General features: G+C 49.5%; 2 protein-coding genes across 3 annotated transcripts; one reads left to right on the forward strand and one right to left on the reverse strand.

Annotated features, from left to right (window-relative positions):
- The first annotated feature begins 427 nt into the window (after positions 1 to 427).
- Positions 428 to 23,223, forward strand: HDHD5 (haloacid dehalogenase like hydrolase domain containing 5). Of its 2 annotated transcripts, none has more exons than XM_084766115.1 (8): positions 428 to 600; positions 9,204 to 9,407; positions 11,499 to 11,611; positions 13,833 to 13,926; positions 15,180 to 15,210; positions 18,226 to 18,400; positions 21,888 to 22,076; positions 22,330 to 23,223. In XM_084766115.1, the coding sequence occupies exons 1-8, from the start codon at positions 475 to 477 to the stop codon at positions 22,538 to 22,540; spliced, it is 1,143 nt and encodes a 380-aa protein (XP_084622241.1). In that variant the 5' UTR covers positions 428 to 474; the 3' UTR covers positions 22,541 to 23,223. The 2 variants fall into 2 exon arrangements, with proteins under 2 accessions (XP_084622241.1, XP_084622240.1); XM_084766114.1 differs by having other exon boundaries at positions 430 to 600; positions 22,284 to 23,223.
- LOC311587947 (guanine nucleotide-binding protein G(I)/G(S)/G(O) subunit gamma-5-like) lies at positions 4,909 to 5,431 on the reverse strand. Its single transcript, XM_084765286.1, has one exon. The coding sequence runs from the start codon at positions 5,340 to 5,342 to the stop codon at positions 5,100 to 5,102; it is 243 nt and encodes an 80-aa protein (XP_084621412.1). The 5' UTR covers positions 5,343 to 5,431; the 3' UTR covers positions 4,909 to 5,099.
- Positions 23,224 to 23,859: the final 636 nt, after the last annotated feature.

The following is a 23,859-nucleotide window of genomic DNA, read 5'->3' on the forward strand; positions in this document are numbered from 1 at the left end:
GATGTTAAAGAGTAAGAGCCGGCGCGCCATCAAAATTCTGGCCCTCAAAACATAGGTCTTCTTCCCTAGTCTCGAATTCAAGGTTAAGTTGCCTCTTCCATACGGTCGCCCCAGCTCCAAAGAAGTCACCAAGGTTTCTGACTTCGGCCGAGGCCCGGAAGTCAGCAGGTGCACAGCTTGGTCAGGCGTCTGTCCTCCCTGCCGGGTCACCGTGCGCGCTGACCGACTGACTCCAAGTCTTCAATCGGCGAAGCGAGGAACCCACAGCCTCTCCACTGAGCGCCGGAGACACGAACAGCCAGCCGCACGCTCTGGGTTCCGCACTCGGAACCGGAGCCGGACGTCGTGGGGTCAGGACTACCACCCCCGAGAGGCCCCGCGACGGCGGCCGTTGATTGGCTACTCGTCCAGGGCGAGGGGAGGGGGCGCGGAGTCCCTGAGACGTGCGGTGTGCGCGTGCGCGCGGCGGGCGCGATGGCTGCGCTCGGGGGGCTGGCGGCTTTCGGGACCGGTCGCCGTGTGTGGAAGCTGCCTGCGCGCCTGTCTGCGGGGCTCCAGGGCTGCTGGCCCCGGAGGGGCTACAGCGAGGGCCGCGCTGAGGTGAGGACTGGCGGGCTCGGTACAGCGCGCAGGGCCGGCGGCTGGGGAGGGCTGTGCGGGCCACTGAGCATCCCGGCCTCGGGGCCGTCCTCCCGGAGACCGTGGAGCCTCTGCACCCTCGGTCCTGCGCGAGGCGGTGTCCCGGCGAGCGCCTTCCGCCCGCTGGAAAAGTCCGTGTCCCGGGAGGACGACCGTAGCAACGCCTCTGGTGGGCCTCGCAGCTTCTTCCCGCGCATCTGAAAAGTTTGTTAGCAGTTCATTCGTTTCTATTTAAGTTAAAAGTAAGGGCCCGCGGATTCTTTTTTTTTTTTTTTAAATGGGTTTTCGAGACAGGGTTTCTCTGTGTAGCCCTGGCTGTCGTGGACTCCCTTTGTAGACCAAGCTGGCCTCTAACTCACAGCGATCCACCTGCCTCCGCCTCCCGATTAAAGGCGTGCGCCCGGCTTCGTGGATTCTTATTTCTGAAAAGGTAACGCTGTATGGCTCAGTTGTGCAGCCGTCAAGGCAGAGGAGCTGTTAATTCTATTAATTATTATCAGTGTGTGTGTGTGAGCGCGTGCGTGACGTAGATGTGGGTTTATGCGGTTCTCGATTTCCAGTGTGTGTTCTGCATGCGGTTAGTACTCGTCATCACGCATGTACATCGGGCTCTTTTTAACAACTTTGCCATCTTTTGGGCTTTAATTATTTTAATGTCTTTTGGAAACTGTGAGTTCCATATTTTTAATCTTCCAAATAAGCAGTCACTGTATTTTGACAAAGCTGCTTATCTCCTCCCCCGTTGTGGCTGGAAGACGTTAAATCTCGGAGTTCTTACCGTTTCAACCCTGAGCTCTTAGCGTGGACTTTGTTTGTTTGTTTTGTTTTTCTAGATAGGGTCTCTCTGTGTTAGACTTGGCTGTCCTAGACTCACTTTGTAGACCAGTCTGTCCTCGAACTCACAGCGATCCACCTGCCTCTGCCTCCCAAGTGCTGGCATTAAAGGCATGCACCACCACACCCAACTCTTAGCGTGGACCTTTAAAAGGGCGTTTTAAACTGAACCACAATGCTATTATCGTGCCCAACAAATTTCTCTCAACTTCCTTTGAAACTATAAGTGCATGGATTTGTTGTGCGTTTGTGTGAGATATCTCACTATGGTCCCTGACTGACCTCCAGGTCACCCTATAGAACTCACCCTATAGAACAGGCTGTCCTCAAATCCTTGATGATCCATGCCCCTGCCTCTGTTTCTTAGGCACTAGGAATTCTGGTATGGGCCACCAGGCCTGGTTTCTAAAGCAAATGGGTTTTAAGCTTAAACTTGCATCTGGAATAGTGTTGCCTGTGTTCACAGCCCGACAAGGTGAAACTGAACTCCTTGGGTGACTGATTTACCCTTTGGGAAAGCTGTGTTGTTTTTTCCCACCCATCCTTTGGGCCACTTAGCAGCCTTTGCTGAACACCTAAAGTGCCGTAAGCCCGGTGTCATGCCAAGTGTATGGTGAAGTTGTGCCCTCCCATCTGTTCCTTCAGGCCTGTGTGCTGGTTCTCTCAGAGAAGAGCAAGATGATGAAATCAGAAAAGGACTCTGGAAAAAAAAATTGTAAGGGCTTCTGTGGCCACTCTGAAGTGTACCCGTGAGTCACAGGTTAGGACCCCGTTAGGACTTTGGCCAGCAGGAGGGAGGCAAGTGCTGCAAGGATCCTCAGAGCCACTGGGCATGCAGTACACTGATTACAAGGGGGTAGGACTGACCTAGCCGAAGCTGAAGTCGGTGAGGTGAGCAGTGTGACCGGACAGAGACCTCCGTTCCTCTGAGAACCCTTGCGCGCTTCCAGGAACTGCCCGGTGAGCAGGGGAAAGGATCCCGGCTTTGCCGCTAGCTCAATTTGAATCGGAATTCTGGACCCAGCACTGGTAAACCAGGTAGGAAGCTTTGCCCCATCGTTCTCTCAGAAGTTGGTTCCTTGATCGGGGGAAACAGCTGAGCAAAGAACCCAGGCCTCATACAAGTTAGACAGAAGTCCGGTCACATTCGTCAGTAGCTATTTTTTCTTATACCTTTTTTTTGGGGGGGGGGGTACAGTTTTGCTAAGTTATATATACAGCATAGACACCTCCTCAAAGTTTGATAGAAAGAATAAATAAAAATACGTTTGTCATGTGTCTGGCTTGGCACCCAGTGTGCTCTCCTGGGCTAAGGTACAACAGGATCAGCCTTGGAGTCTTTCTGTTCTGTTTGTGTATTTCCTGCATGCATGAGAGACTTGCAAACTGTCTCTGGCTGCTGGGTTTTGGTGGTCCGGGGCGATGCTCTTACTGACTTGAACTATCCCCTTTCTTTGCAGTCTCCTTGCCCACCTCTGACTAGGCCCGTGGGCTAAGCCTGGGAGGCTGTGCGTTAGCTTAGGTAAAGGCCGCTCCCTGGGGAGCTCTTACCTGCTTAGTGGCAGGAAGCTGGAGTCACTGCTTAGTTACTCTACGTCCCGTGTTACTTGATCCAAAAAGTCATAACTTCACCTCCTTGACCTACTCCTGGTTTCCCATCTTACTTTGGTTTTTGTTTCTCTGGTGTTTGGCTGCTTTCATGTGTTCCATCCTAAATGGTAGTGTTCTTCCTAGTTCCCTGAGACCAGAGGCTTTCAAACAAAAATGTTGTCACCTTTTATCCCAGCACTCAAGAGGCAGAGCCAAGGAAGATCTTAATGAGTTCTAAGCCAGCCTGGTCTACAGAGCTAGTTCTAGGATAGCCAAGGCTATACAAAGAAACCTTGTCTCCACAAAAACCATGTATAGGTGTATGTCTGCATGTGGGTATGTGTTATGTGTGCATGCATGTGGATATGCATGTCTGCATTTGGGTATGCATATCTACATATGGGTATGTGTTGCATGCATGTGGGTCTGCATGTGGGTATGTGTGCATGCATGTGGGTTTGCATGTGGGTATGTGTGCGTGCATGTGGGTCTGCATGTGGGTATGTGTCTGCATGTGGGTATGTGTGCATGCATGTGGGTCTGCATGTGGGTATGTGTGCGTGCATGTGGGTCTACATGTGGGTATGTGTCTGCATGTGGGTATGTGTGCGTGCATGTGGGTCTGCATGTGGGTATGTGTCTGCATGTGGGTATGTGTGCATGCATGTGGGTCTGCATGTGGGTATGTGTGCGTGCATGTGGGTCTACATGTGGGTATGTGTCTGCATGTGGGTATGTGTGCATGCATGTGGGTCTGCATGTGGGTATGTGTGCGTGCATGTGGGTCTGCATGTGGGTATGTGTCTGCATGTGGGTATGTGTGCGTGCATGTGGGTCTGCATGTGGGTATGTGTCTGCATGTGGGTATGTGTGCGTGCATGTGGGTCTGCATGTGGGTATGTGTGCGTGCATGTGGGTCTGCATGTGGGCATGTGTCTGCATGTGGGTATGTGTGCATGCATGTGGGTCTGCATGTGGGTATGTGTGCGTGCATGTGGGTCTACATGTGGGTATGTGTCTGCATGTGGGTATGTGTGCATGCATGTGGGTCTGCATGTGGGTATGTGTGCGTGCATGTGGGTCTGCATGTGGGTATGTGTCTGCATGTGGGTATGTGTGCGTGCATGTGGGTCTGCATGTGGGTATGTGTCTGCATGTGGGTATGTGTGCGTGCATGTGGGTCTGCATGTGGGTATGTGTGCGTGCATGTGGGTCTGCATGTGGGCATGTGTCTGCATGTGGGTATGTGTGCATGCATGTGGGTCTGCGCACCTGAGTGCTAGTGCCTTTGGAGGCCAGAAGCCTCTCACCCCCTGGAGCTGCAGTTGTAGATGCCTGTAAGTTGCGTGATGTAGGTGCTGGGGACCAAACTTGGCTCTGGAAGAGCGGCAAGTGCTCTTAACCACTGAGCATCTCTCCAGCCTGGCAGAGATGTTCTAGGTTTCCATCTGTAGTCCTGACTTCTCCACACCTGTACCCACAGGTCCCAAGCAGGGCATATCATGTATCTCTCCCCTAACGGCCCGCCTGCTGCTCCTCTTTGGTTCACTGATCAGCATCAATCTTTCATGGTCCCCAACCCGCCAAAATAAAATTCATGCTGATCCTGTGGCTCTCCTTTCTGCCCCCGCACCTAAGTGGTTTCCAAGCCCTCGCTGTTCTCCTTTTTCCTTTTTCTTTTTTCCAAGACAGGGTTTCTCGGTGTAGCCTTGGCTATATTGGATTTGCCTTGTAGACCAAGCTGGCCTCAAACTCATGGAGATCCGCCTGCCTCTGCCTCCAGAGTGCTGGGATTACAGGTGTGTGCCACTGCTCCTGGCTTGGTTTTTTATTGTTGTTTTTGTTTTGTTTTGATATGGTGTTTTATTATGGATTATGTGCTACAGCCATAGTTAAACCTTATGAAACAAATCCCTGAAAATTCAGAGAGGTAGATGTTAAGGACTGACAAACAGAAAAGACTGTGTATCATGGCCCGTGTTGTAGAGACGCTTTTGTACAGACTTCAAATTTAGTTCCCGTGAGTCTTCACTGGCTCACGAGAAGCAGTTTGAGAAACCTCGAGATGTATACCTACAGAAGGAACAGACTTTCTGGGGCCTGAAGGGACTTGTGCTTGAAGACACTCCAGTCAGCAGAGGGTCATGGTGAGCGTTCTGCATACACAACTGTTTCAAGTCTGTGGCTGCCTGGGACACCTTCACGCGGTTGAGCCTGGCCTCCAACTGGAGCAGCTGAACCACCTTCTTCATGGTGGCGACGATGGAAGAACCTGCCATGGCGCTCAGGACAGCCGAACTGTCAGTCCCAGTGAGGCGCGGCAGGTCATGGACAGCTGCTTCTCCTCCTTTTTTTTTTTTTTTAAGATTGATTTATTGTGTATACAGTGATACAGTGCTCTGCCTGCATTTAACACCTGCAGGCCAGAAAAGGGCACCAGATCTCTCTATAGATGGTTGTGAGCCACCATGTGGTTGCTGGGAATTGAACTCAGGACCTCTGGAGGAACAGACAGTGCTCTTAACCACTGAGCCATCTCTCCAGCCTGCTATTGTCTTTCTTTCTTTCTTTCTTTCTTTCTTTCTTTCTTTCTTGCTTGCTTGCTTTTCTTTGATTTTAATTTTTTATTTTAATTTTTATTTATTTATTTAGTTAGTTTTTTTGAGACAGGGTTTCTCTATGTAGCCTTGGCTGTCCTGGACTCGCTTTGTAGACCAGGCTGGCGTTGAACTCACAGGGATCCACCTGCCTCTGCCTCAAGAGTGCTGGGATTAAAGGCATGTGCCACCATGCCCGGCTGGCCTGCTATTTTCTTTCCTAGTAATAAGGTACCCTTTTCTCCATAATTGTTTTTTTGTATTTTATTTTATATTTGTGTGTGTATTATATAAAATACTGAGTTCCATTATGATGTTTTTCTTACACATATGTAATGGAGTGGGGATATAGGCAATAGGGGTAAATTCAATGGAAATTCTTCCTGTAGTTCTTTTGCTTTCCTGTCTTATTTATTTATTTATCTGTTTATTTATTGAATTTTTTCAAGACAGAGTATAACAAGCCGTAGCTGTCCTGGACTTGATTTGTAGGCAAGGCTCACCTTGAACTGACAGAGATCTGTTTGCTTCTGTCTCCTGTGTGTGTGAGCCATCATGCCTAGCCCCTATTTGTCTTTTTTAAATTCCATATGTGAGAAAAATGTGCTGCTTGTCTTTGTTTAGTGTATTGGATCAGTTCATCCATTTTCCTGACTTTTCTCCATTTTTGTTGCCACCCAACTAAGTAAAATCCCCATCATTGCTGTCCTGGGTTGCAGAAGGCCCCACCCCTACTCTCTCCCCTGGATTCCCACCAGTCTGGTCAATCTGTTCTTCTCTCTGTAGCCAAAATGCCCCTGTAATGAGGCCTGACGATGCCATTTTCCTATTTCAAATTCCTTATGCTTGGGCTGGAGAGATGGCTTAGCTGTTAAGAGCACTAGCTGCTCTCCTAGAGGACCCGGGTTCAATTCCCAGCACATGGCTGCTCACACCTGTTTGTAATTCCAGTTCCAGAGGATACAACACCCTCACACAGACATCGATGCAGGCAAAAGACCAATGCACATGAAATGCAAATAAATAAATAAAATCCTTATAAGCCTTGTGGTGAGTCCTCCTTCCCTGTAGGTGAGGCACACTGGGTCAAGCTTTCCTCATTCCTCATGTTCCTCAGCTCTGGGGGTAGTGCTCAGCCTGCCCCACGTGTTTGTAAGTGTCTTCTCGTGTGTAGTCGGGCAGTGCCTGTCCTGCCCTATTGATTGGGCTCTTGGGAGAGATGACGTTTTGTTTTGACTTACATTTATTTTTTATATGCATGCATGCATGTGTGCCTGGCACAAGTGCATGTGTGATGGCCAGAGGACAGCTTGCAGGAGTCTACCTCAGAGATTGTGTGGATTTAACTCAGCTTGTCAGGCTTCCTTGGCAAGGACCTTCACCTGCTGAGCCATCTGAGAGCCTGATGTAACCTAGGCTGACCTTAAATTCTGAATCCTCTAAGTCTTGAAAGTGCTGGGACTGCAGGCGTGCACCAGCGTGCTTAGTTTAGCAGGGTTTTCATAGGTCAATGAGTATATTTAATGTTTTCATTGCTAGCTCAGAATTCTCTTCCAAGAAAGTCTGCCTGTTTTTAGTTTGATCCTTACAGTATATGTAGCTATCAGACTTAACAATGTTCAGGGCTGGGGATATAGCTCAGTGGTAGGGCGCTTGCCTAGCATGCATAAGGTCCAAGGTTCTGTCTAGTTTTCCTGAGAACTTAAAAACTTTAATTGATTTCTATTTGTGAAAATGCTGCTGTTTTAGTGGCTTGTTTTCTGGGCTGGGTGCACACTCTGTCCTGTCAACTAAGAAAATAGGGACTGGAGCCCTGTTCATTTGTGTTGGTTCTTTTGTTTATTAAGACAGGTCTCACTGTATAGCTCTGACTGGCCCCAGCGTCCCAGAGCTGGGATTAGAGGCATGCCTGTTCCTATCTGTGGTTTGGATTGCTCACCACTGATAGAGAGGGCTTTGTGCATAGACTGCGTGTGTTCTAAGAATGGCTTGGCCCAGTTGGCAGCAACAGAAGATAAATAAACAGGCTAGGTTGGTTCGTTTGTTTTGATAACTGAGAAATACCTTTTTGTTAACAGGCAGTTCATACACTAAAAAATGGAATGTTTTGTTTTGTTTTAAGATGGTTTAGAAATTGGAAAATGGAGCCCAGATGTGGTGCACGCCTTTGATCCCAACATTCAGTAGGCAGAGGCAGGCTGATCTCCATGAGTTCGAGGCCAGCCTGGGCCACAGAGTGAGTCCAGGACAGCTAAGGCTACACAGAGAAACCTTGTCTCTAAAACACAAACCGAATAGTAAGCTAGAAATAAAGAATAACACAATAGTCTTTGTACATGTGTGCATGTAGGCAGGGGGGATTTGAAATGTGTGTACCAGGTGTCCATGTTTCCAGAGAACATACAAGAGAGTAAGACAGGAGGAGCTGAGAAGCTTTCGAAGTACTCAGTGCTCTTGATAGCAATTGAAGTGCTTCATCTATTTAAAGCTTTGCCCATGTTGTTACCGTAAAATGAAAAAATAACTTTTTTTCTTCTGAGGCAAAGTCATGTAGCCCAAGCCTGCCTGAACTTGCTAGCCAGTGTTTCTGGTTAAATTGTTTGTCACCCAAAGAGAACAAGATACAGAATGATGGGCTGGAGAGATGGCTCAGTGGTTAGGACTGCCCCCTGCTCTTCTAGAGATCCTGAGTTCAATTCCCAGCAACCACATGGTGGCTCACAACCATCTGTTATATGATTTGATGCCCTCTTCTGCAGATAAAGTACTCACACAATAAATAAATACATTTTTAAAAAAGATACAGAATTACATTAATTGTCATTGTTATGGAGTAAAAGGAAAAATATAAACTTGTTGTATTAAAATGCTGGGGTCAGGCCAGGTGTAGTGGCTCATGCTTTTAATGCCAGCACTCGGGAGGCAGAGGCAGGTGGATCTCTGTGAGTTTGAGGCCAGCCTGGTCTACAAAGCAAGTCTAGGACAGCCACGGCTACATAGAGGAAAAAAAAATGCTAGAGTCATGTTTTCTTTGGATCCCTCTATTTCCAACTTTAAAATTGCTTCTATTTATTTGCTTTTCCAAGATTGAGCCTTGCTATGTAGTCAGTGCTGGCTTCAGATTCAATATATAGCCCAAGCTGGTATTAAACTCTGGACATGTCTGCCTCTGCCTGCTGAGTGCTGAGAATACAGATGTGTGTCCCTGTGCCTGGTGCAAAGTTAATTTCATAGAGTAGTTCTCTGCTTGATAAACTTGGTAAACTTATTCCTTTGCTATAGGTGGATTTGGTTAGACAGAAATCCCATGCCTTGATACGGCTCAGTGGTAGAGTTCTTAGCTGTCATGTGCGAAGTTTCATCTCTAGCACTGCCAAGGAGGAGGAGAGAGAGAGCAGGCTGTGCCTCTTCTGTTCTCTCTGATGCCATTTCAAACAGTGACCTGAGAATGAGCCTTTCCATATGAGGTTGTTTGCCTTTCCCACATTTCTTCCGTCTCTTGAGTCATGCAGTACCACTTCTCTTTTCTTCCACTTTGTGTAGAGCCCTCCCACCTTTGGCTTCCTGTTTGACATTGATGGAGTGCTGGTTCGAGGCCACAGAGTGATCCCAGCTGCTCTGGAAGCATTCAGCAAGCTGGTAAACTCCCAGGGGCAGCTGCGGGTACCTGTGGCTTTTGTCACAAATGCTGGGAACATCTTACAACAGAGCAAAGCCAAGGACCTGTCAGTGCTGCTGGGGTGTAAGGTAAGAGGCAGCCAGAGGCATGGACACCCAAAGACAGATTCCTGTTAGAACCTCCCCTCCGGCCGCACATCCCCCTCCTTAGCTGGTCATATGACTGGGGCAGTGGGAGTCTGGGACTAATCCCTTAAAGTTCCAGCCTAGACTTGGGCTGACATCAATAGGGTCTTTATAGACACGTGTACATACACGGTTTCGCACAGAAGTCCTGCCAGTGGGGCTGAGGATGCCGTTCAGTTGACAGACTTTGTGCCTAGCACGTGTGAAGGCCTAAGCATGGCATTCCTGGCTATAGTGGTGCACACACATCGTGGCCCTTGTTCAAAACTAGGCTGGGCTACATGACCCCCTATTAGGGGGAGGTGGGAGGGGGCAGGATTCCGCCCTGAGACAATGATTCATGTGTCTATCATAGTTGGTGATGACTGTGGACATCTGGCCTCCACTTGACTAATTCTGGGATCACAGCTATGCACCACCACGCCTGGTTCAGTTCATTGTCTTCATGACTCTTCCAGAAGTTTGGCCCCTGAAAGCAAAGATCAGTGTGTTCAGCATTCCACATTACAGATGGGACTGTGCAGTGACAGCTCTCGCTAATAAGCTGGTGGCAGCTACCTGAGAGGCTGAGGCAGAGGAGCTGTGAGTTATAGGTGGCTTGGGCTGCAGAGTGAGACTTTGTGTCAAAGAAATAACAAAAATCCCATCCGTGCACATGGCCCACAGCTGTCCAGCTCCAAGGGTGCCGTCCTCCAAAATCCAAGCACCTTCACTCCTTTTCAGTTCCTCGCTGCATTCAAGACAGGCACCTGAGCTGGGCAATGTGGCGCACGCCTGTAATCCCAGCACTCGGGGAGGCAGAGACAGGCGGATCGCTGTGAGTTCGAGGCCAGCCTGGTCTACAAAGTGAGTCCAAGACAGCAAAGGCTACAGAGAGAAACCCTGTCTCTGGGTGGGCAGGGAAGCAAAAATCAAGAAGGTACCTACTTGGTAAGGTTGAACTTAGTCATGAGGAGGGGCTCTTTGTAACCAAGAGAGTCAGTAAAGGCTGATTGATTAGTTGGCTGACGCTGAATCCAGAGTGGAGAGATAAAGTAAAGTAGAAACCCTGTTACTTACACACACACACACACACACACACACACACACACACACACACACACACGGCCAGGTTTGGTGGCACTTTTGTTTTGTTTTGGTGAGACAAGGTTTCTCTGTGTAGCCTTGGCTGTCCTGGAACTAATTCTGTAGACCAGGCTGGCCTTGAACTCAAAGATCCACCTGCCTCTGCCTCCAGAGTGCTGTAATTAAAGGTGTGCACTACTACGCCAATCTTGGTGGCACATTTGTAATCCCAGGGTTGAGTCTGAGGGTTGGAGACACTCTGGCTGGCCAATCCAGCCTGTCAGCCAGTCTGGCAAAACAAGGAACTCCAGGTTGAGTGAGAGGTTGAAAAAATAAGGTGGAGAGTGACTGAGCAAGACACCAGTGTTGAGCTCTGGTTCTCCACACATGTATAAGCACACACATGCACACAGCACACATAAACTAGGTCTTGGGCTGGGAGCATGAGTCAATGATAGAATACTTGCTTTGCATTTGCAAGGCCCTGGTTCAGTGCCCAGCACTGGAGAGGTAAAGGCAAGGCTTAGTGTTTAGTAGAACTGAAAACGCAATATCAAGGTCCAAGGCAGATATTATGACAGAATATGCTTGTAACACCCGTGGTTTCTAAGTGAGGGATTAAGAACTCTCATGGGGTCTCTGAGTTAAGCCCAGCACGATTGTACATCTGATAATGCTTCTTTTGTTTGTATATTGAGAATTAAACTAGGCACTCCCACACTCAAGGGATTGCACCCACAGTCTCTTGCACAGTCACTGAACTACACTCCCAGCCCTGGGGAAGTTCTCGTTCCTGTATGGCTAAGTCTCAGAAAGTGTCAGGTGCTGGGAAAGGCTTTCACAGCTCTTTGTTTTTAGGAATACCTTCACCCCCACCGCCCTGGGACAGAACCCAGTGGCTGTCTCCCTGTTCCTTCCTCTCAGTCCTGTATCCTCCCCTGCTTCCCTGTTGCTTGGCTGTCTCTGTAGGTGGATCCAGACCAAGTCATTCTCTCTCACAGCCCCATGAAGCTCTTCTTGCAGCACCACAAGAGGCGGATGCTAGTGTCTGGGCAGGGACCCCTGGTGGAAAACGCCAGAGCGTATCCTTTTTGTTTGCTGTTCTGGATGGGGAGCAGGTGCAGGCTTGGGGTGCCAGGGATGTTAGGAGGGGCGACCCTTTGTGTGGTCAGTCCACACACTGCACATCAGGCCATCTGCAGAGCTTCCTGAACTGCGGCTTAACACTAAAGAGTCCTGATGTTTGTGTCTTGAGTAAAGATGCAGGAATCTCTAAGCTAGTCATTCTCAACCTGTGGGTCGTGACCCCTTGGGGGTCAAATGGCCCTTTCACAGGGGTCACCTGTCAGATAACATCAGATGTTTACGTTACTGTAATTTTACAGTAACAAAGTTACAGTTCTAGAATAGTAACGAGCATAATTTTATGCTTGGGCGCCTCCACAACATGAGGAACTATATCAAAGGGCCGCTGCATTAGGGAGTTGAGAACCACTGCTCTAAGTGAACACCTCCTCAGTGTGGGAGTTTCACTCCAGCCTTCTTCCTTCCTTGTCAGCTCCTGCTACTGAGTACTGGTCGTGTGTACTCAGAAAGCAAAGGCCGTGGCCCCTGCTCTCAGGCACTTGCTCTTGTGCCCTGATGTTTCCTGGGTACCATGCTCAGGCAGGTCAGGCCCAGGTAAGAGCACTGGGAATGTGGCTTACTCAGGAAATGCACACCTGAGAAGGGAAACACACACAAACAGCAAAGGAATGCTTAAGGCAGCAGGTGTCTTGGGCTCTCTAGGGGAACAGAATCAAGAGAATGGGCATATATTATAAGTGGAGGTTTGTTCGCTTGGCCTGCTCAGTAGGGGCTGGGTACTTCAGCAGTGGCTGTCTGCTGCTAGAGAGCCTCAGAACTCTGCAGCTCCCCAGTCCTCTGCTTGATGCCTCGGCAGCCCCAATCTGGCACTGAAAGCCAGTGTTCCTGGGGAGACTCTCATATCTGTGCCACCTCCAAAAGGTGCCCCTACTCTGGGGAGAGTCTTCTTCAGTTAATCTTGTCTGATTCATGTCTCTTAGTTGAATGTAGGTCCAGTCAAAATGACAGTCATTACAGGGGTGGGAAGCTGGGCATTGCCACCGAGTCTGACCACCTGCGTGTGATTGTCAGGACCCACGCAGTCCTAGGAGAGAACTGACTCCTACAGGTTGTTCTCTGATGTCCATAATCCCCACAAATAAGTGATTTTTGAAAAGATTAGCTATGCCAGGTGTGGTGGCGCACGCCTTTAATCCCAGCACTGCTGGGAGGCAGAGGCAGGTGGATCTCTGTGAATTTGAGGCCAGCCTGGTCTACAAAGGGAGTCCAGGACAGCCAGGCTATACAGAGAAACCCTGTCTTGAAAAACCAAAAATAAGTTTACAATAATAAATAAACAAACAAACTCTTGCAGCATGAGAGGCTGGGGTTGAGGCTCAGGTGTACAGAGGACAGAAGAGAAGGCTGGCCAAGGAAAACCTTGGAGGAGACCAAGCTGACCCCAGCCTGCTCTGCTGTAAGATCTCTCTCTATCTTCTCATCCCTAATTCCATCCTGCAGTCTTAACTAGACACAGTTTCAGATGACCCCAGCGCAGCGCAGCCTATGCTGGCTCTCCACTGCTCAGTTTACTCTCCCTGGCTGCGTGGGGTTTGACTGTCAGTGTTGTAGTTCCTTCTAATTCTGTGTGACTGCTATGTGAACAAACATCTGTTCAACCCAGATAGGGCACCAACAGCAGACCAATTGGCTTCATGAAGCAGCCACTTCACCCAGAGGCCTAACCCCAAAAAAGCCTAGGGTAGCATGCCTAGTGCAAGCTACACAGCTTGCAGGCAGCTTGGCGGATGGGCATGTCTCTTCCCCCAGAATGCTTATATAAGCTTACGAGGGAGGAGGGATGCATTGTGACCTGGTAACTTTCAGGGACCCCCACCTCCCGGGAGGGAGTGTTTCCAGAGGCAATAGGTATTCACCGGTTACTGCACTGGCCATGGAGTACCAGTGTGAACGCACTGTGCTGCTATAAGCTTCTCTTCCCTGGGTCTTGCTGCTGTACATGGAGTGTGACCTAGTGGGTACCAGGAGTTTGCACTAGTGTTGCATGCATCTGCCCTGTCTATGCACTCACAGCCTGCCACTTGGTGCCGGTGGCATTTATGACAGCTGCCTGCCTGCCTGGTCTGGACTGGGTCTGGTTCTGCTCACTTGTGACCTGATGTATCTGTAAAAGCACCTTCTCAGAACTGTAGCTTTGCTTCCTTGATCTTGCTCCAGACTAGGCTTCCAGAATGTGGTGACCATAGATGAGCTGCGAATGGCCTTCCCAGAGCTAGACATGGTGGACCTCGAGCGGCGGCCCAAGACCATGGTAATAAGGACAGGGTGGGTCACTTCCCCCTCCATGATAATCCTTGGGTCTTTGTGTGGTTGGCTTCCTATTCCCTGAGTTGATTCCTTCTGTTGATCTTGCCACCCTTCTGCTAGGAGCTGCGTTTTGTTTTGTGGGTGCTTCTGTACTGGTCTTGGGGGAATGTATCTGACTGAGGATTTCCTGGGCAGATGAGAATGGCCGAGAGGGGCTGGCGTGGCGGTGCACGCCTTTAATCCCAGCACTCGGGACGCAGAGGCAGGGGGTGAGTCCGAGGCCAGCCTGGTCTACAAAGCAAGTCCAGGACAACAACAACAAAAAAGCTCTTACTGGTGGCTTTCTCAGGTTTTTTACTCACTGCTGCTCCTTTATCATGAAGCAGAGTCCAGAGAGGCTGCCTTGTGAGGAAAGAAATCCTGATGAGTCTGTCTTCCCACTGCCCTTGGTGTTTAGCTCATATTTGAAAGAAGTGGCTTGACTTTTTTGTGCAGTTCTGGTGGTCAAGCCCAGGGTTGTACATGCTTGGACAGTCTCTGCCTCTAAGCGACACCCCAGGCCATGGTTTCTTATTTCTTGGGATCATCAGTTCCAGGCCACTCGCTGATCCTTTGGCATATGACTGTCCGTCTGCTAAGGTGACCCATTCCTCATGAAAATTTATACCTAATAGCATATGTTAACAATTAGGATGTGATGAGCTGCAATTATAGAAGATAAGCTTACTTCACTTATTTAATAGAAAATAGATGATAAGTTCTTCTACCAGAATTTTCTAACTGTAGAGCAGATTGTATTCTTTGAGAACTTTCTTTTGAGTCACTAAAATTCTGAGATGAACCAGAATACAGAGCCAGGAAAGCCGAGCCCAGCACAAGAGAACTGACTCACCTCAGCTAAGCCTGCAACGGACCTGAGGCTGGAAAAGAGAAACCTTTAGAATTGGCATATGGATGAGTGTCCCTGGGCCCAGGCAGCGTCTCTCCCCAGGCTGCTGTCTCCTTTAGCACCCTGATTCCACAGGCTCCTGCTTGCTTTCCATCACACCTGGAGAAGCACGCTGACCACTGCCCCTCCTGGCCAGCTTGAGCCTATTCTTCTTCCTAAGTTCCTTCGACTTGTTGGCTTGGGCTGGTCCTTAGGAGTGGTCTCTGACCTGTGTGGAGCCTGTCTTTCCTGTTCCTCAGCTCTGGAGACTGGATGCTCCAGGAGTGGAAAGTGACTAGCGCTGATGGGCCTCTTCTTTCTTTTGGCAGCCCCCGAGGAGTGACTTCCCTGCCATTGAAGGTAAAGGCCCTGGGCCTGGGTAGGCGGGGGCTCCTTCTTTTTCCTCTTCATCAGACTCTCGTTCTTTGTTTTGTTTTGTTTTTGTTTTTCGAGACAGGGTTTCTCTGTGTAGCCTTGGCTGCCCTTGCCTCGATTTGTAGACCAGGCTGGCCTTGAACTCACAGCAATCTGCCTACCTCTGCCTCCCTAGTGCTGGGATTAAAGGCGTGGACCACACTCGGCTCCATCAGACTCTTATGCAGATAGTGTTGAGGGTGGCACTGCACAGCAGGACTTGGGTCACCTGGGTTCTAGCCCTGGCTGTCCACCCGGAGACATGTTTGGTGATTTCTCTGCCTTCCTGTGTTGAAGAATGGTAAGCTCAGCGACTCTCAAAAGAGTCGACAGGTCTAATCCAGGACTGCTTGGGCCTCCCTGGATGATAAAGACATTGCAACATCATTGCCTTCCTGAAGTAAAATTACTTTCCCATGACCTACATCAGAAAGTAATCAGTGGCCCGTGGTGGTGGTAGTGCATATTTGTAGCCTCCCACTTGGTGGGCTGAGAGGAAAGGATTTAAATTCAAGGCTGCACAGAGAGACTCTTACCTCAGAACCAAACAAAGTAATGAGTGCAGTATGATGCCCTCACTGGCCCAGGGAGAGATGTCTTGGTGAGAAGATGTTAGTATGTTTCATTGTGTTATAATTATCTGAGAAGTAAAGTGGTTGTTCTAAACAGAGTGACCAGGAATGTTCCAGCAACAGACACAGAATTTCAAGGCCCAATACAGACAGATCTGTGAGCAGATTGCCATTAGTGAATTCTTCTAAAATGGACAACAATTCTTGGTAATTTATTTGTCTGTTTTGTGTTTTATTTTTTCAAGACAGGGTTTCTCTGTGTAGCCCTCGGTGTCCTGGAACTTGCTCTGTAGACCAGGCTGGCCTTGAACTCACAGCAATCCGCCTCCCTCTGCCTCCCTAGTGCTGGGATTAAAGGTGTGTACCACTATTCCACCACTGCCTAGCTGATAACTTTTTTTTTATTAAATCACTTTACAGCCTGATACCAGCTTCTTGGTAAAATTTTAAGAAATATTAGGAGTCTCTTGATTATATGACCACTTAAAAATTGTGGAAACTGAGCCTCTGGGAGGCAGAGGCAGGCAGATCGCTGTGAGTTTGAGGCCAGCTTGGTCTACAAAGTCCAGGACAGCCAAGGCTACACAGAGGAACCCTGTCTCAGAAAACAAAAACAAAAACAAAATTGTCGAAACTGTACAAAACCACTTTGGGGTTGGAGAGATGGCTTAATGATTAAAAACACTTATGCTTTTGCAGACCAAGGTTGAGTCCTAGCACGTACACGGTAGCTCACAACCATCTGAAAGTCCAGTTCTAGGTGATCCGGTGCTCCTGTCAGGTGTCCTTATACATACATGTTGGCAAACACTCACACACATAAAGTAAAATAAATAGTTAAAACACTTTGTCATTAGATGTAACACGGAGTTGCTCACACAGTCATGAGTGTTGGGTAGGACCTCAGATGCTACCAGGACAGGACAGTTTTTGCCTGTGTAAAGTTCTCACCTGCTGAGTGTTCAATTGTGACAGTCAAAATATGTCCTCCATAACTTCATTTTTTAAACATTTGTTTGTTTTTGATACAGGGCCTCTCTACATAGCCCTGGCTGTCCTAGAACTCACTGTGTAGTCCAGACTAGCTTCAGCCTCACAGAGAGCTACTCCCTTTTGCCTCCTGAGTGCTGGGATAAAGGAGTGTCCCCAGCTCATACTTTTAATTTTTTACTTTTATTTATGTATATGTATGTATCTGTGTATATGCTACATGTATTCAGCTACTTGTGGAGGCCAAAAGAAGGTGTTGGATCCTTGGAGCTGGAGTTACAAATGAACGTGACGCATTGGACATGGGTGTGGGCTGTTGAACACATATTCTCTACAAGAACATCGAGTGTTTTCAACCAGTGAGCGCTCTCTAGCACTTTACTTGGTTTGGTTTTGGGGCAGAAGTCTTACTCTGTAGCCCAGACTGGCTTGGCCTCTGTAGTCCCTGTGTGTCAGCATTTTTAAATGCCGGAACTACAGTTGTAAGCCAAGATGGCCTGGCTTAAAAGTTACACTTTTTTTTGGAGAAAAGATCTCATATGGTAACCACTGGCCTAATTTGTGTCCAAATCAGTAGCTGAGGGTGACGTTGAGCTATTTATCCCCCTGTCTCCACCTCCCAAGTGACAGTGTTATCACACAGATGTATGCTATCGTGCCAAGCTTAGCTTTCATTTGTCTGTTTGGTGTTGCTAGGGTTGGGACTTAGGGCCTCGGTCATGCTAGGTAAGCACTTGCTCACGGAGCCGGACTGGGCTCCTTGTTATTTCAGGTGTAGTTGAGGCAGCGGAGGTTTAGTAGCAAGTAACTGCCACAGTTGCAGAGGATTAGAGCTCAGGTCCCCTCGTTCCAAGTTCAGATGCTTGGCCATTAGGCTCTAAGATGTGACTGAGGGAAGGCCGGCCCTCTGTGGTGGGCAGAGCCCCTGGACAGAAGTGGCAGCATGAGATCTGCTGCTTTTATTAAATAGCAGGGGACACAAAGGACGTCCTAGGTGCTCCTTGCTGGGCCCTGGGCTCTGCTTACCCAGAGTGTACTGGGATGGGGCTTGGCCACCTTAGTAAAGACCTCTAGCTCTGGGTAGGTATTGCTCAGTGGCCTCTGTTGTCTCTAAAGGGCCTCCCAGCTACCCACCACAAGGGGCAGGCCAAGAGCCCTGCGCCTCCCCAGCCCTGCTCCTCCCCAGCCCTGCTCCTCCCCAGCCCCGCTCCTCCCCAGCCCTGCTCCTCCCCAGCCCTGCTCCTCCCCAGCCCTGCTCCTCCCCAGCCCTGCTCCTCCCCAGCCCCGCTCCTCCCCAGCCCCGCTCCTCCCCAGCCCCGCTCCTCCCCAGCCCTGCTCCTCCCCAGCCCTGCTCCTCCCCAGCCCTGCTCCTCCCCAGCCCTGCGCCTTTGGTTTTCAGGGGTCCTCCTTCTTGGGGAGCCAGTCCGCTGGGAGACAAGCCTGCAGCTGATTATGGATGTCCTCCTTAGCGGTGGGGACCCTGGGGCCGGCCTGGCAGCCGCTCCCTATCCCCACCTCCCCATCCTGGCTAGCAACATGGATCTCCTGTGGATGGCCGAAGCTAAGATGCCCAGGTGAGGACACATACCCCTGACTTTTATCTCGTGGGCCCTGTAGGTGCCACCATAGCCTGACCCCTGAGAGTAAAGGCTCCCAAGCGTTACTTCCTGTCAATTATTAAACTAAAAGTACAGATTCCTGAGCATGAGGGTGCGCCCCACGCTGCTGCTGTCAGAGCACCCCAGCAAGCACATCAGTGGGCGTATACTCAAATTCTTCCCTCTGGTACTGGCTCTGTCACCTCTCTGTTTGCTTTCATGTGTGAGCCCTCGGGATGAAGAAAGCTGGGACTGTAAACAGGACTATTCCCATGGTGTAGAGCCAGGAGCAGACCAGCTGGGCCGCACCTGGGTCCAACCCTTTCTGGCTCTCAGGGTGTCTGCTGGGAAGCCAGCTGATGACAGGGTGGAGTGTCTTCCCACCCTGCCGTGTGTGGTCAGCAGAGGGTGGGCTACACCCAGGACTCACCTCAAAGAGCCAGAGCTTCCTTCCTGTGACTCCCTTCCTTTTCGTTCTCTCTCTGTGAGCTAGGCTCGCACCATACTGTACAGCTCAAGTTAACTTCAGCTCATTGCCCTCTTGCCTCAGTTCCCCTCTAGTTCCTGGTGCATTGAATAGAGTTATTCCGTAGCTTGAAGTTTGATATTTTCTCTGAGTTAGTGTCTTGGTTTCTGTTTTATTGTTGTGAAGAGACACCATGGCCAAGGCAACTCTTATAAAGGAAAACATTTAGTTGGGGCTGCCTTACAGTTAAGAGGTTTAGTTTGTTATCATCATGGCAGGAAGCGTGGCAGCCTGCAGCAGGCATGGTGCTGGAGAAGGAACTCATGTGCAGTCAGCAGGACACTGAGCCTCAGTGGGTACAGGAGACCTGGAAGCCACCTCCACGGTCATGCGGTTCCTCCAACAAGGCCACACTAACAGTGCCGCTCCCTGTGGTCCCAGCGTTCAAACACATGAGCCTGTGGAGCCGTACCTACTCCAACTACCACATTTGGAATATGTTGATTCTAGATGGTGGTCAGGTAGGAGTTAGGGGTGTGGCTGTAAGATGAAAAGCAAGGGGAAAACAGTTCATAGATGAATTTGAATTGAATTTTTTATTCTTTTTCGTTTTGTTTTGTTCTGTTTTGTTTTTTGAGACAGGGTGTTTCTGTGTAGGGCTGGCTGTCCTGGACTCCCTCTAACTCATGGAGATCTGCCTGCCTCTGCCTCCCTGAGTGCTAGGATTACAGGCATGCGCCACCATGCCTGGCTAAATCTTTTATACAAAGAAGCCATATTGGAGACCTCCCTCCCCATCCTTACCCCACATGTCTGGCTTTATTTACTCAATAATCTCAAAGTTAGCTGGACGTGGTAGTGCGCAGTGCTAATTCTGCACTGAAAAGACTGAGGCAGGAGCAGCACATGTTTAACAGCACCTGAGCTTCATCCTTCCAGACCAGCCTGGGATACAGCAAAGTTCTGCTTCACAGAACGAAGACAAGAAACAAGAAAATGGAATTGTTGGGTTGGGTTGTTTTGTTTGGAACAGGTCTCCCTGATTAGCCTTGGTTGGTACGGACTTTCACCAGCCAAAGCAGATCTGTGTCTGGAGACCTGAAAGAACAGGGCAGACTACAGTGTAATTAACCTGACTTCAGTGTCAGTGTGCTTTTTTTTTTTTTTTTTTTTTTTTTTTTTTTTTTTTTTGGTTTTTCAAGACAGGGTGTCTCTGTGTGAAGCCCTGGCTGTCCTGGACTCACTTTGTAGACCAGCCTCGAACTCACAGCGATCCACCTGCCTCTGCCTCCCGAGTGCTAGGATTAAAGGCGTGTGCCACCACGCCTGGCTCAGTGTGCTTTTATACACTGATGTAGTAAAGGAAGCAGTGGTCCAAGGAAGGTTGTTCAAGTTCAGAGAAACGTGTAAATGAACGTCAGAAAGCACATACTAAATCTTAACAGAGCAGTCCTTTCCCAGCACTTTCTCAGGACAGAGCAATTTAAACACAATTGCCTGGTATGTACCATAGCTTATATCTGGGAAAGCACAAAAGCAAAGCAGAAAGCCACACCCAGCTCAGGGCACACTGGCCAGATTGGGTTCTATAGCTATGTTCCGACATCCAGCAAGAATGACCATGTCTGCAAACTGAATGCAAATGTTTGTCACAGAAGGCACAAAATCACGTCCAAGAACAATCCAGGGAACAAAATGCACCTGAGGTAAAAGGCCCTCTGCCTTTTGTCCTGGCGCCTCTCCCACAGTTCCCCAAGGCATGTTCATCCCAGGTCAGTCTTTTGGCGTGTTCTGACAGTTGGCCTGAGGTTCCCTGTATAAGCCAGGGTAGACCTAAACTTGCAGAGATCTGCCTGCTTCTCAGCCTCCCAAGTGCTGGGATCAAAGGTGTACATCACCATATCCAGCCAGAAAATGGAGTTTGTGTGTAAATGAGTGATACTGAATGTGACACCAAGTGCCCTGTCTATTAGGGGTTGGCTTAGCACTGAGAGTGGATGACAGAACACTTTATTCAAGGTGTGTATTGCTTTCTCATTAAAACAGGTTAGTCTGGGGCCTGTGTGCAGGATCTCCTTTTTAAGGACATAAGCACCTTTCTGCAGCTTAATCCTTAGTCTTCCCTTATAATCCAGACTGGCTGCCCAATGTCAGCCGTCATGTTAGCATTCCGGTGGCAGGAAGCCATAGAGTAGGGCTGACAGAAACCCCAGTAAACAAGTTAAAAGGAGGAAGACTCATTTCAGCGCTGTTGACTTGGCGCCTGTGCTGACCGGAAGACTGATGTGAAGCTCAGCTCCTCCCTCTGTGGTAGCTGGGAGACAGTGAGGCAGAGCAGGGACTGGTTTCCTGTCAGGCTTTGCTTGCTGAAGAACCCACCTTCTCCCAAGGTCTCATGAGCTGGGGACCAAGACGTGGACACTGGGGGGCCATGTAAGATCCAGACCATAGCAGAGTGTTCACAGAACGTTGAGTCACAGCTAGGCCGGCACTTCCACTTCTGTTGAGCATTCAGTGGAGCTTACTCATGTAGTGTATAGACAAGTGACAGCACCTGGCTTCAAGGGAGGCAGTTGACAGTGAGCACACTCTGGCAGCCAGCTGTTGTAGACCAGCACCCAGTCTTAGGATTGGGGGCCAGGTGAGATGGCGTAGTGCGCAAATGCCTGTACCACGCCTGAGGACCCGAGTGTGATCCTCAGGTCGTGAGGCTTGGTAGCATACAAAGGTGAGATGAGAATTGGTTCCATAAAGTTGTGTCCTGGCCTCCTTATGTTCAGAGTGGCACGTGTGCAGACATAATAATAGTTAAAAAAACAACTAGGGCTTGGGAGTGAAGCTCTCAGGTTTTCAAGCTGGTTTTACCACCGTGGGGAAATTGCCTCAGTTTCCTCAAGTGACATGACTGCAGGGAAGGGAATGCCGGTTGGGTGTGTGGAGACAACATAGGATGGCTGGTGGCCTGAAGGCTAGATTGTGAGGTCTCTTCTTGGGCAGGTTTGGTCACGGCACCTTTCTGCTATGCCTGGAAGCCATCTACCGGAAAGTAACAGGCAAGGAGCTGAAATACGAGGGCCTGATGGGCAAGCCCAGCATCCTCACTTACCAGTACGCAGAGGACATAATCAGACAGCAGGCTGAGAGGCGGGGCTGGGCCGCCCCCATCAGGAAGCTCTATGCTGTAGGGTAAGCCGCTGTCTCCATCTCTCACGCTGCTGCTGCTTCTCATCTGCCCCCACCACCCTGGCTCCCCCGCTGCTGAGTCACACCACCCTGCCCCCACCCCCGCTGCTGAGTCACACCGCCCCAAGGCTGATCTCTCTCTGCTGGCTTTGCAACATTAAACTTGGGTTTTCTTCTCTTTGCTTTCCGGTGATATTGCTGCCCTGCCAGAGATAACCCTATGTCTGATGTCTATGGTGCCAACCTGTTCCACCAGTACCTTCAAATGGCAAAGCATGGAGAGGAGGAGCACGGGACTGGTGGATGGCAGAAACAACGGCCTTCAGCAACCCAGAGCTGTGCCTCCATCCTGGTATGCACTGGCATATACAGTTCTCAGGACGCGGGCTCCCAAGTGCCTACCCCTGGAGGGACAGACCGTCCGTTCCATGGGCACCGAGACTTCAGCTTCAGTCCAGAGCTCCTAGAGGCATCCCACGTTGTGCAGGATGTGAATGAAGCCGTGCAGCTGGTTTTCCGCCAGGAGGGTTGGGCTTGAGTGGAAGGAGCTGCTTCAGAGGCAAGGGGCTGTTGGGGTGTGCGCCTCAGGAAACCCTGTGTGCCAGGCTGTGGTCCAGGTCACAGCAAGTTACAGCCTGGTCCCTTGCCACTGCTTCCTGGGATGAAGACCACAGCTTCAGTAGCTACAAAATGACCCCTGGGCAGCGTTTCAGGAGGAGCAGCAGATTTCTGGACCCTTCCTGTGTGTCTTGCAGTCTGACCTCATGCCAGTCCTTACCTCTGTGCCTCAGTGTCCTCCTCTCGGTGAGGACTTTTAAAGTACAGGGTCTCACTATTGTAGCCCTGGCTGTCCTGGAACTCACTATGTAGACCAGGCTGACCTGAAACTCAAACCTGCCTACCTCTGCCTCCTACGTGCTGGGATCAGAGGTGTGTGCCACCCACCTGGCTCAGAAGGGAATTTTAAAAGCAGGGAAGGGTACAGTGTAAAATGTGGAAACTTCCGCAGAGTCTGCGTTCTCACTGCAGGGAGCACTGCATGTAGGGGTGTGTGGCTGGCACTCATAGTAACTTTTACTGTATTTCAGAGTGTTGCACAGAGACTTTAGGACTTTTTTTAAATTAAAAACTATCCTAACATTTGTTACAAGTAGGTCTTGTGAAAGCTTTGTCTGGAATGTACTGGAAGTCCTGTGGGGGAGGGTCCAGGGAGTGGTGTGCACGGCACTCTTTCTGGAGGCAGTTCATAAGTGTGGAGTCTCCTCCTGCTGTCTGCCCTTCCTCCCACCCCTGGGCGGGGCACTGTCTAGGAATGAATTAATCCAGTGTATGCTTAGCAACTTTGGTGTGGAAAAGAAAAAGAATCTTGTTTATGTCTGTAGAGGGCTGAGTCCAGAAAGTGGGTGCTCCTGATTCTGTCCCAAGGAGTAATCCTCCATACCCAGGGTAGTTGCCTGATTTCTTTCTTTTCTTTTCTTTTTAAGATTTATGTGTGTGTGTGTTCTATCTACATGTACACCTGCAGGCCAGAAGAAGGTATCAGATCACATTACAGAGGGTTGTGAACCACCATGTGGTTGCTGGGAATTGAACTCAGGACCTCTAGAGGAGCAGACAGTGTGCTCCTAACTTCTGAGCCATCTCTCCAGCCCTTTGCCTAATTTCTTGGTGCTATGGTTTGCATATTGACTGCCTTTTAGAGACCCATGTCTTAAAAGTTTGTCCCTGCCACCTTTTACTAGCTGGGGCCTAAGAATTAGACTTGGTAGCAGCACATGGGCCTAAT

Source organism: Acomys minous (genome assembly GCF_964271855.1).
Source record: "Acomys minous genome assembly, chromosome: 17".
NCBI classification, from domain to species: domain Eukaryota; kingdom Metazoa; phylum Chordata; class Mammalia; order Rodentia; family Muridae; genus Acomys; species Acomys minous.

What these genes read in the sequence shown, in the direction of transcription:
- HDHD5 (XM_084766114.1), top strand. Translation starts at nt 475, where the DNA reads ATGGCTGCGCTCGGGGGGCTGGCGGCTTTCGGGACCGGTCGCCGTGTG. An exon ending in ACAGCGAGGGCCGCGCTGAG is followed by an intron (nt 601 to 9,203) that starts GTGAGGACTGGC and finishes CACTTTGTGTAG; the next exon opens with AGCCCTCCCACCTTTGGCTT. An exon ending in TGACTTCCCTGCCATTGAAG is followed by an intron (nt 15,211 to 18,225) that starts GTAAAGGCCCTG and finishes TTTGGTTTTCAG; the next exon opens with GGGTCCTCCTTCTTGGGGAG.
- LOC311587947 (XM_084765286.1), bottom strand. Translation starts at nt 5,342, where the DNA reads ATGGCAGGTTCTTCCATCGTCGCCACCATGAAGAAGGTGGTTCAGCTG.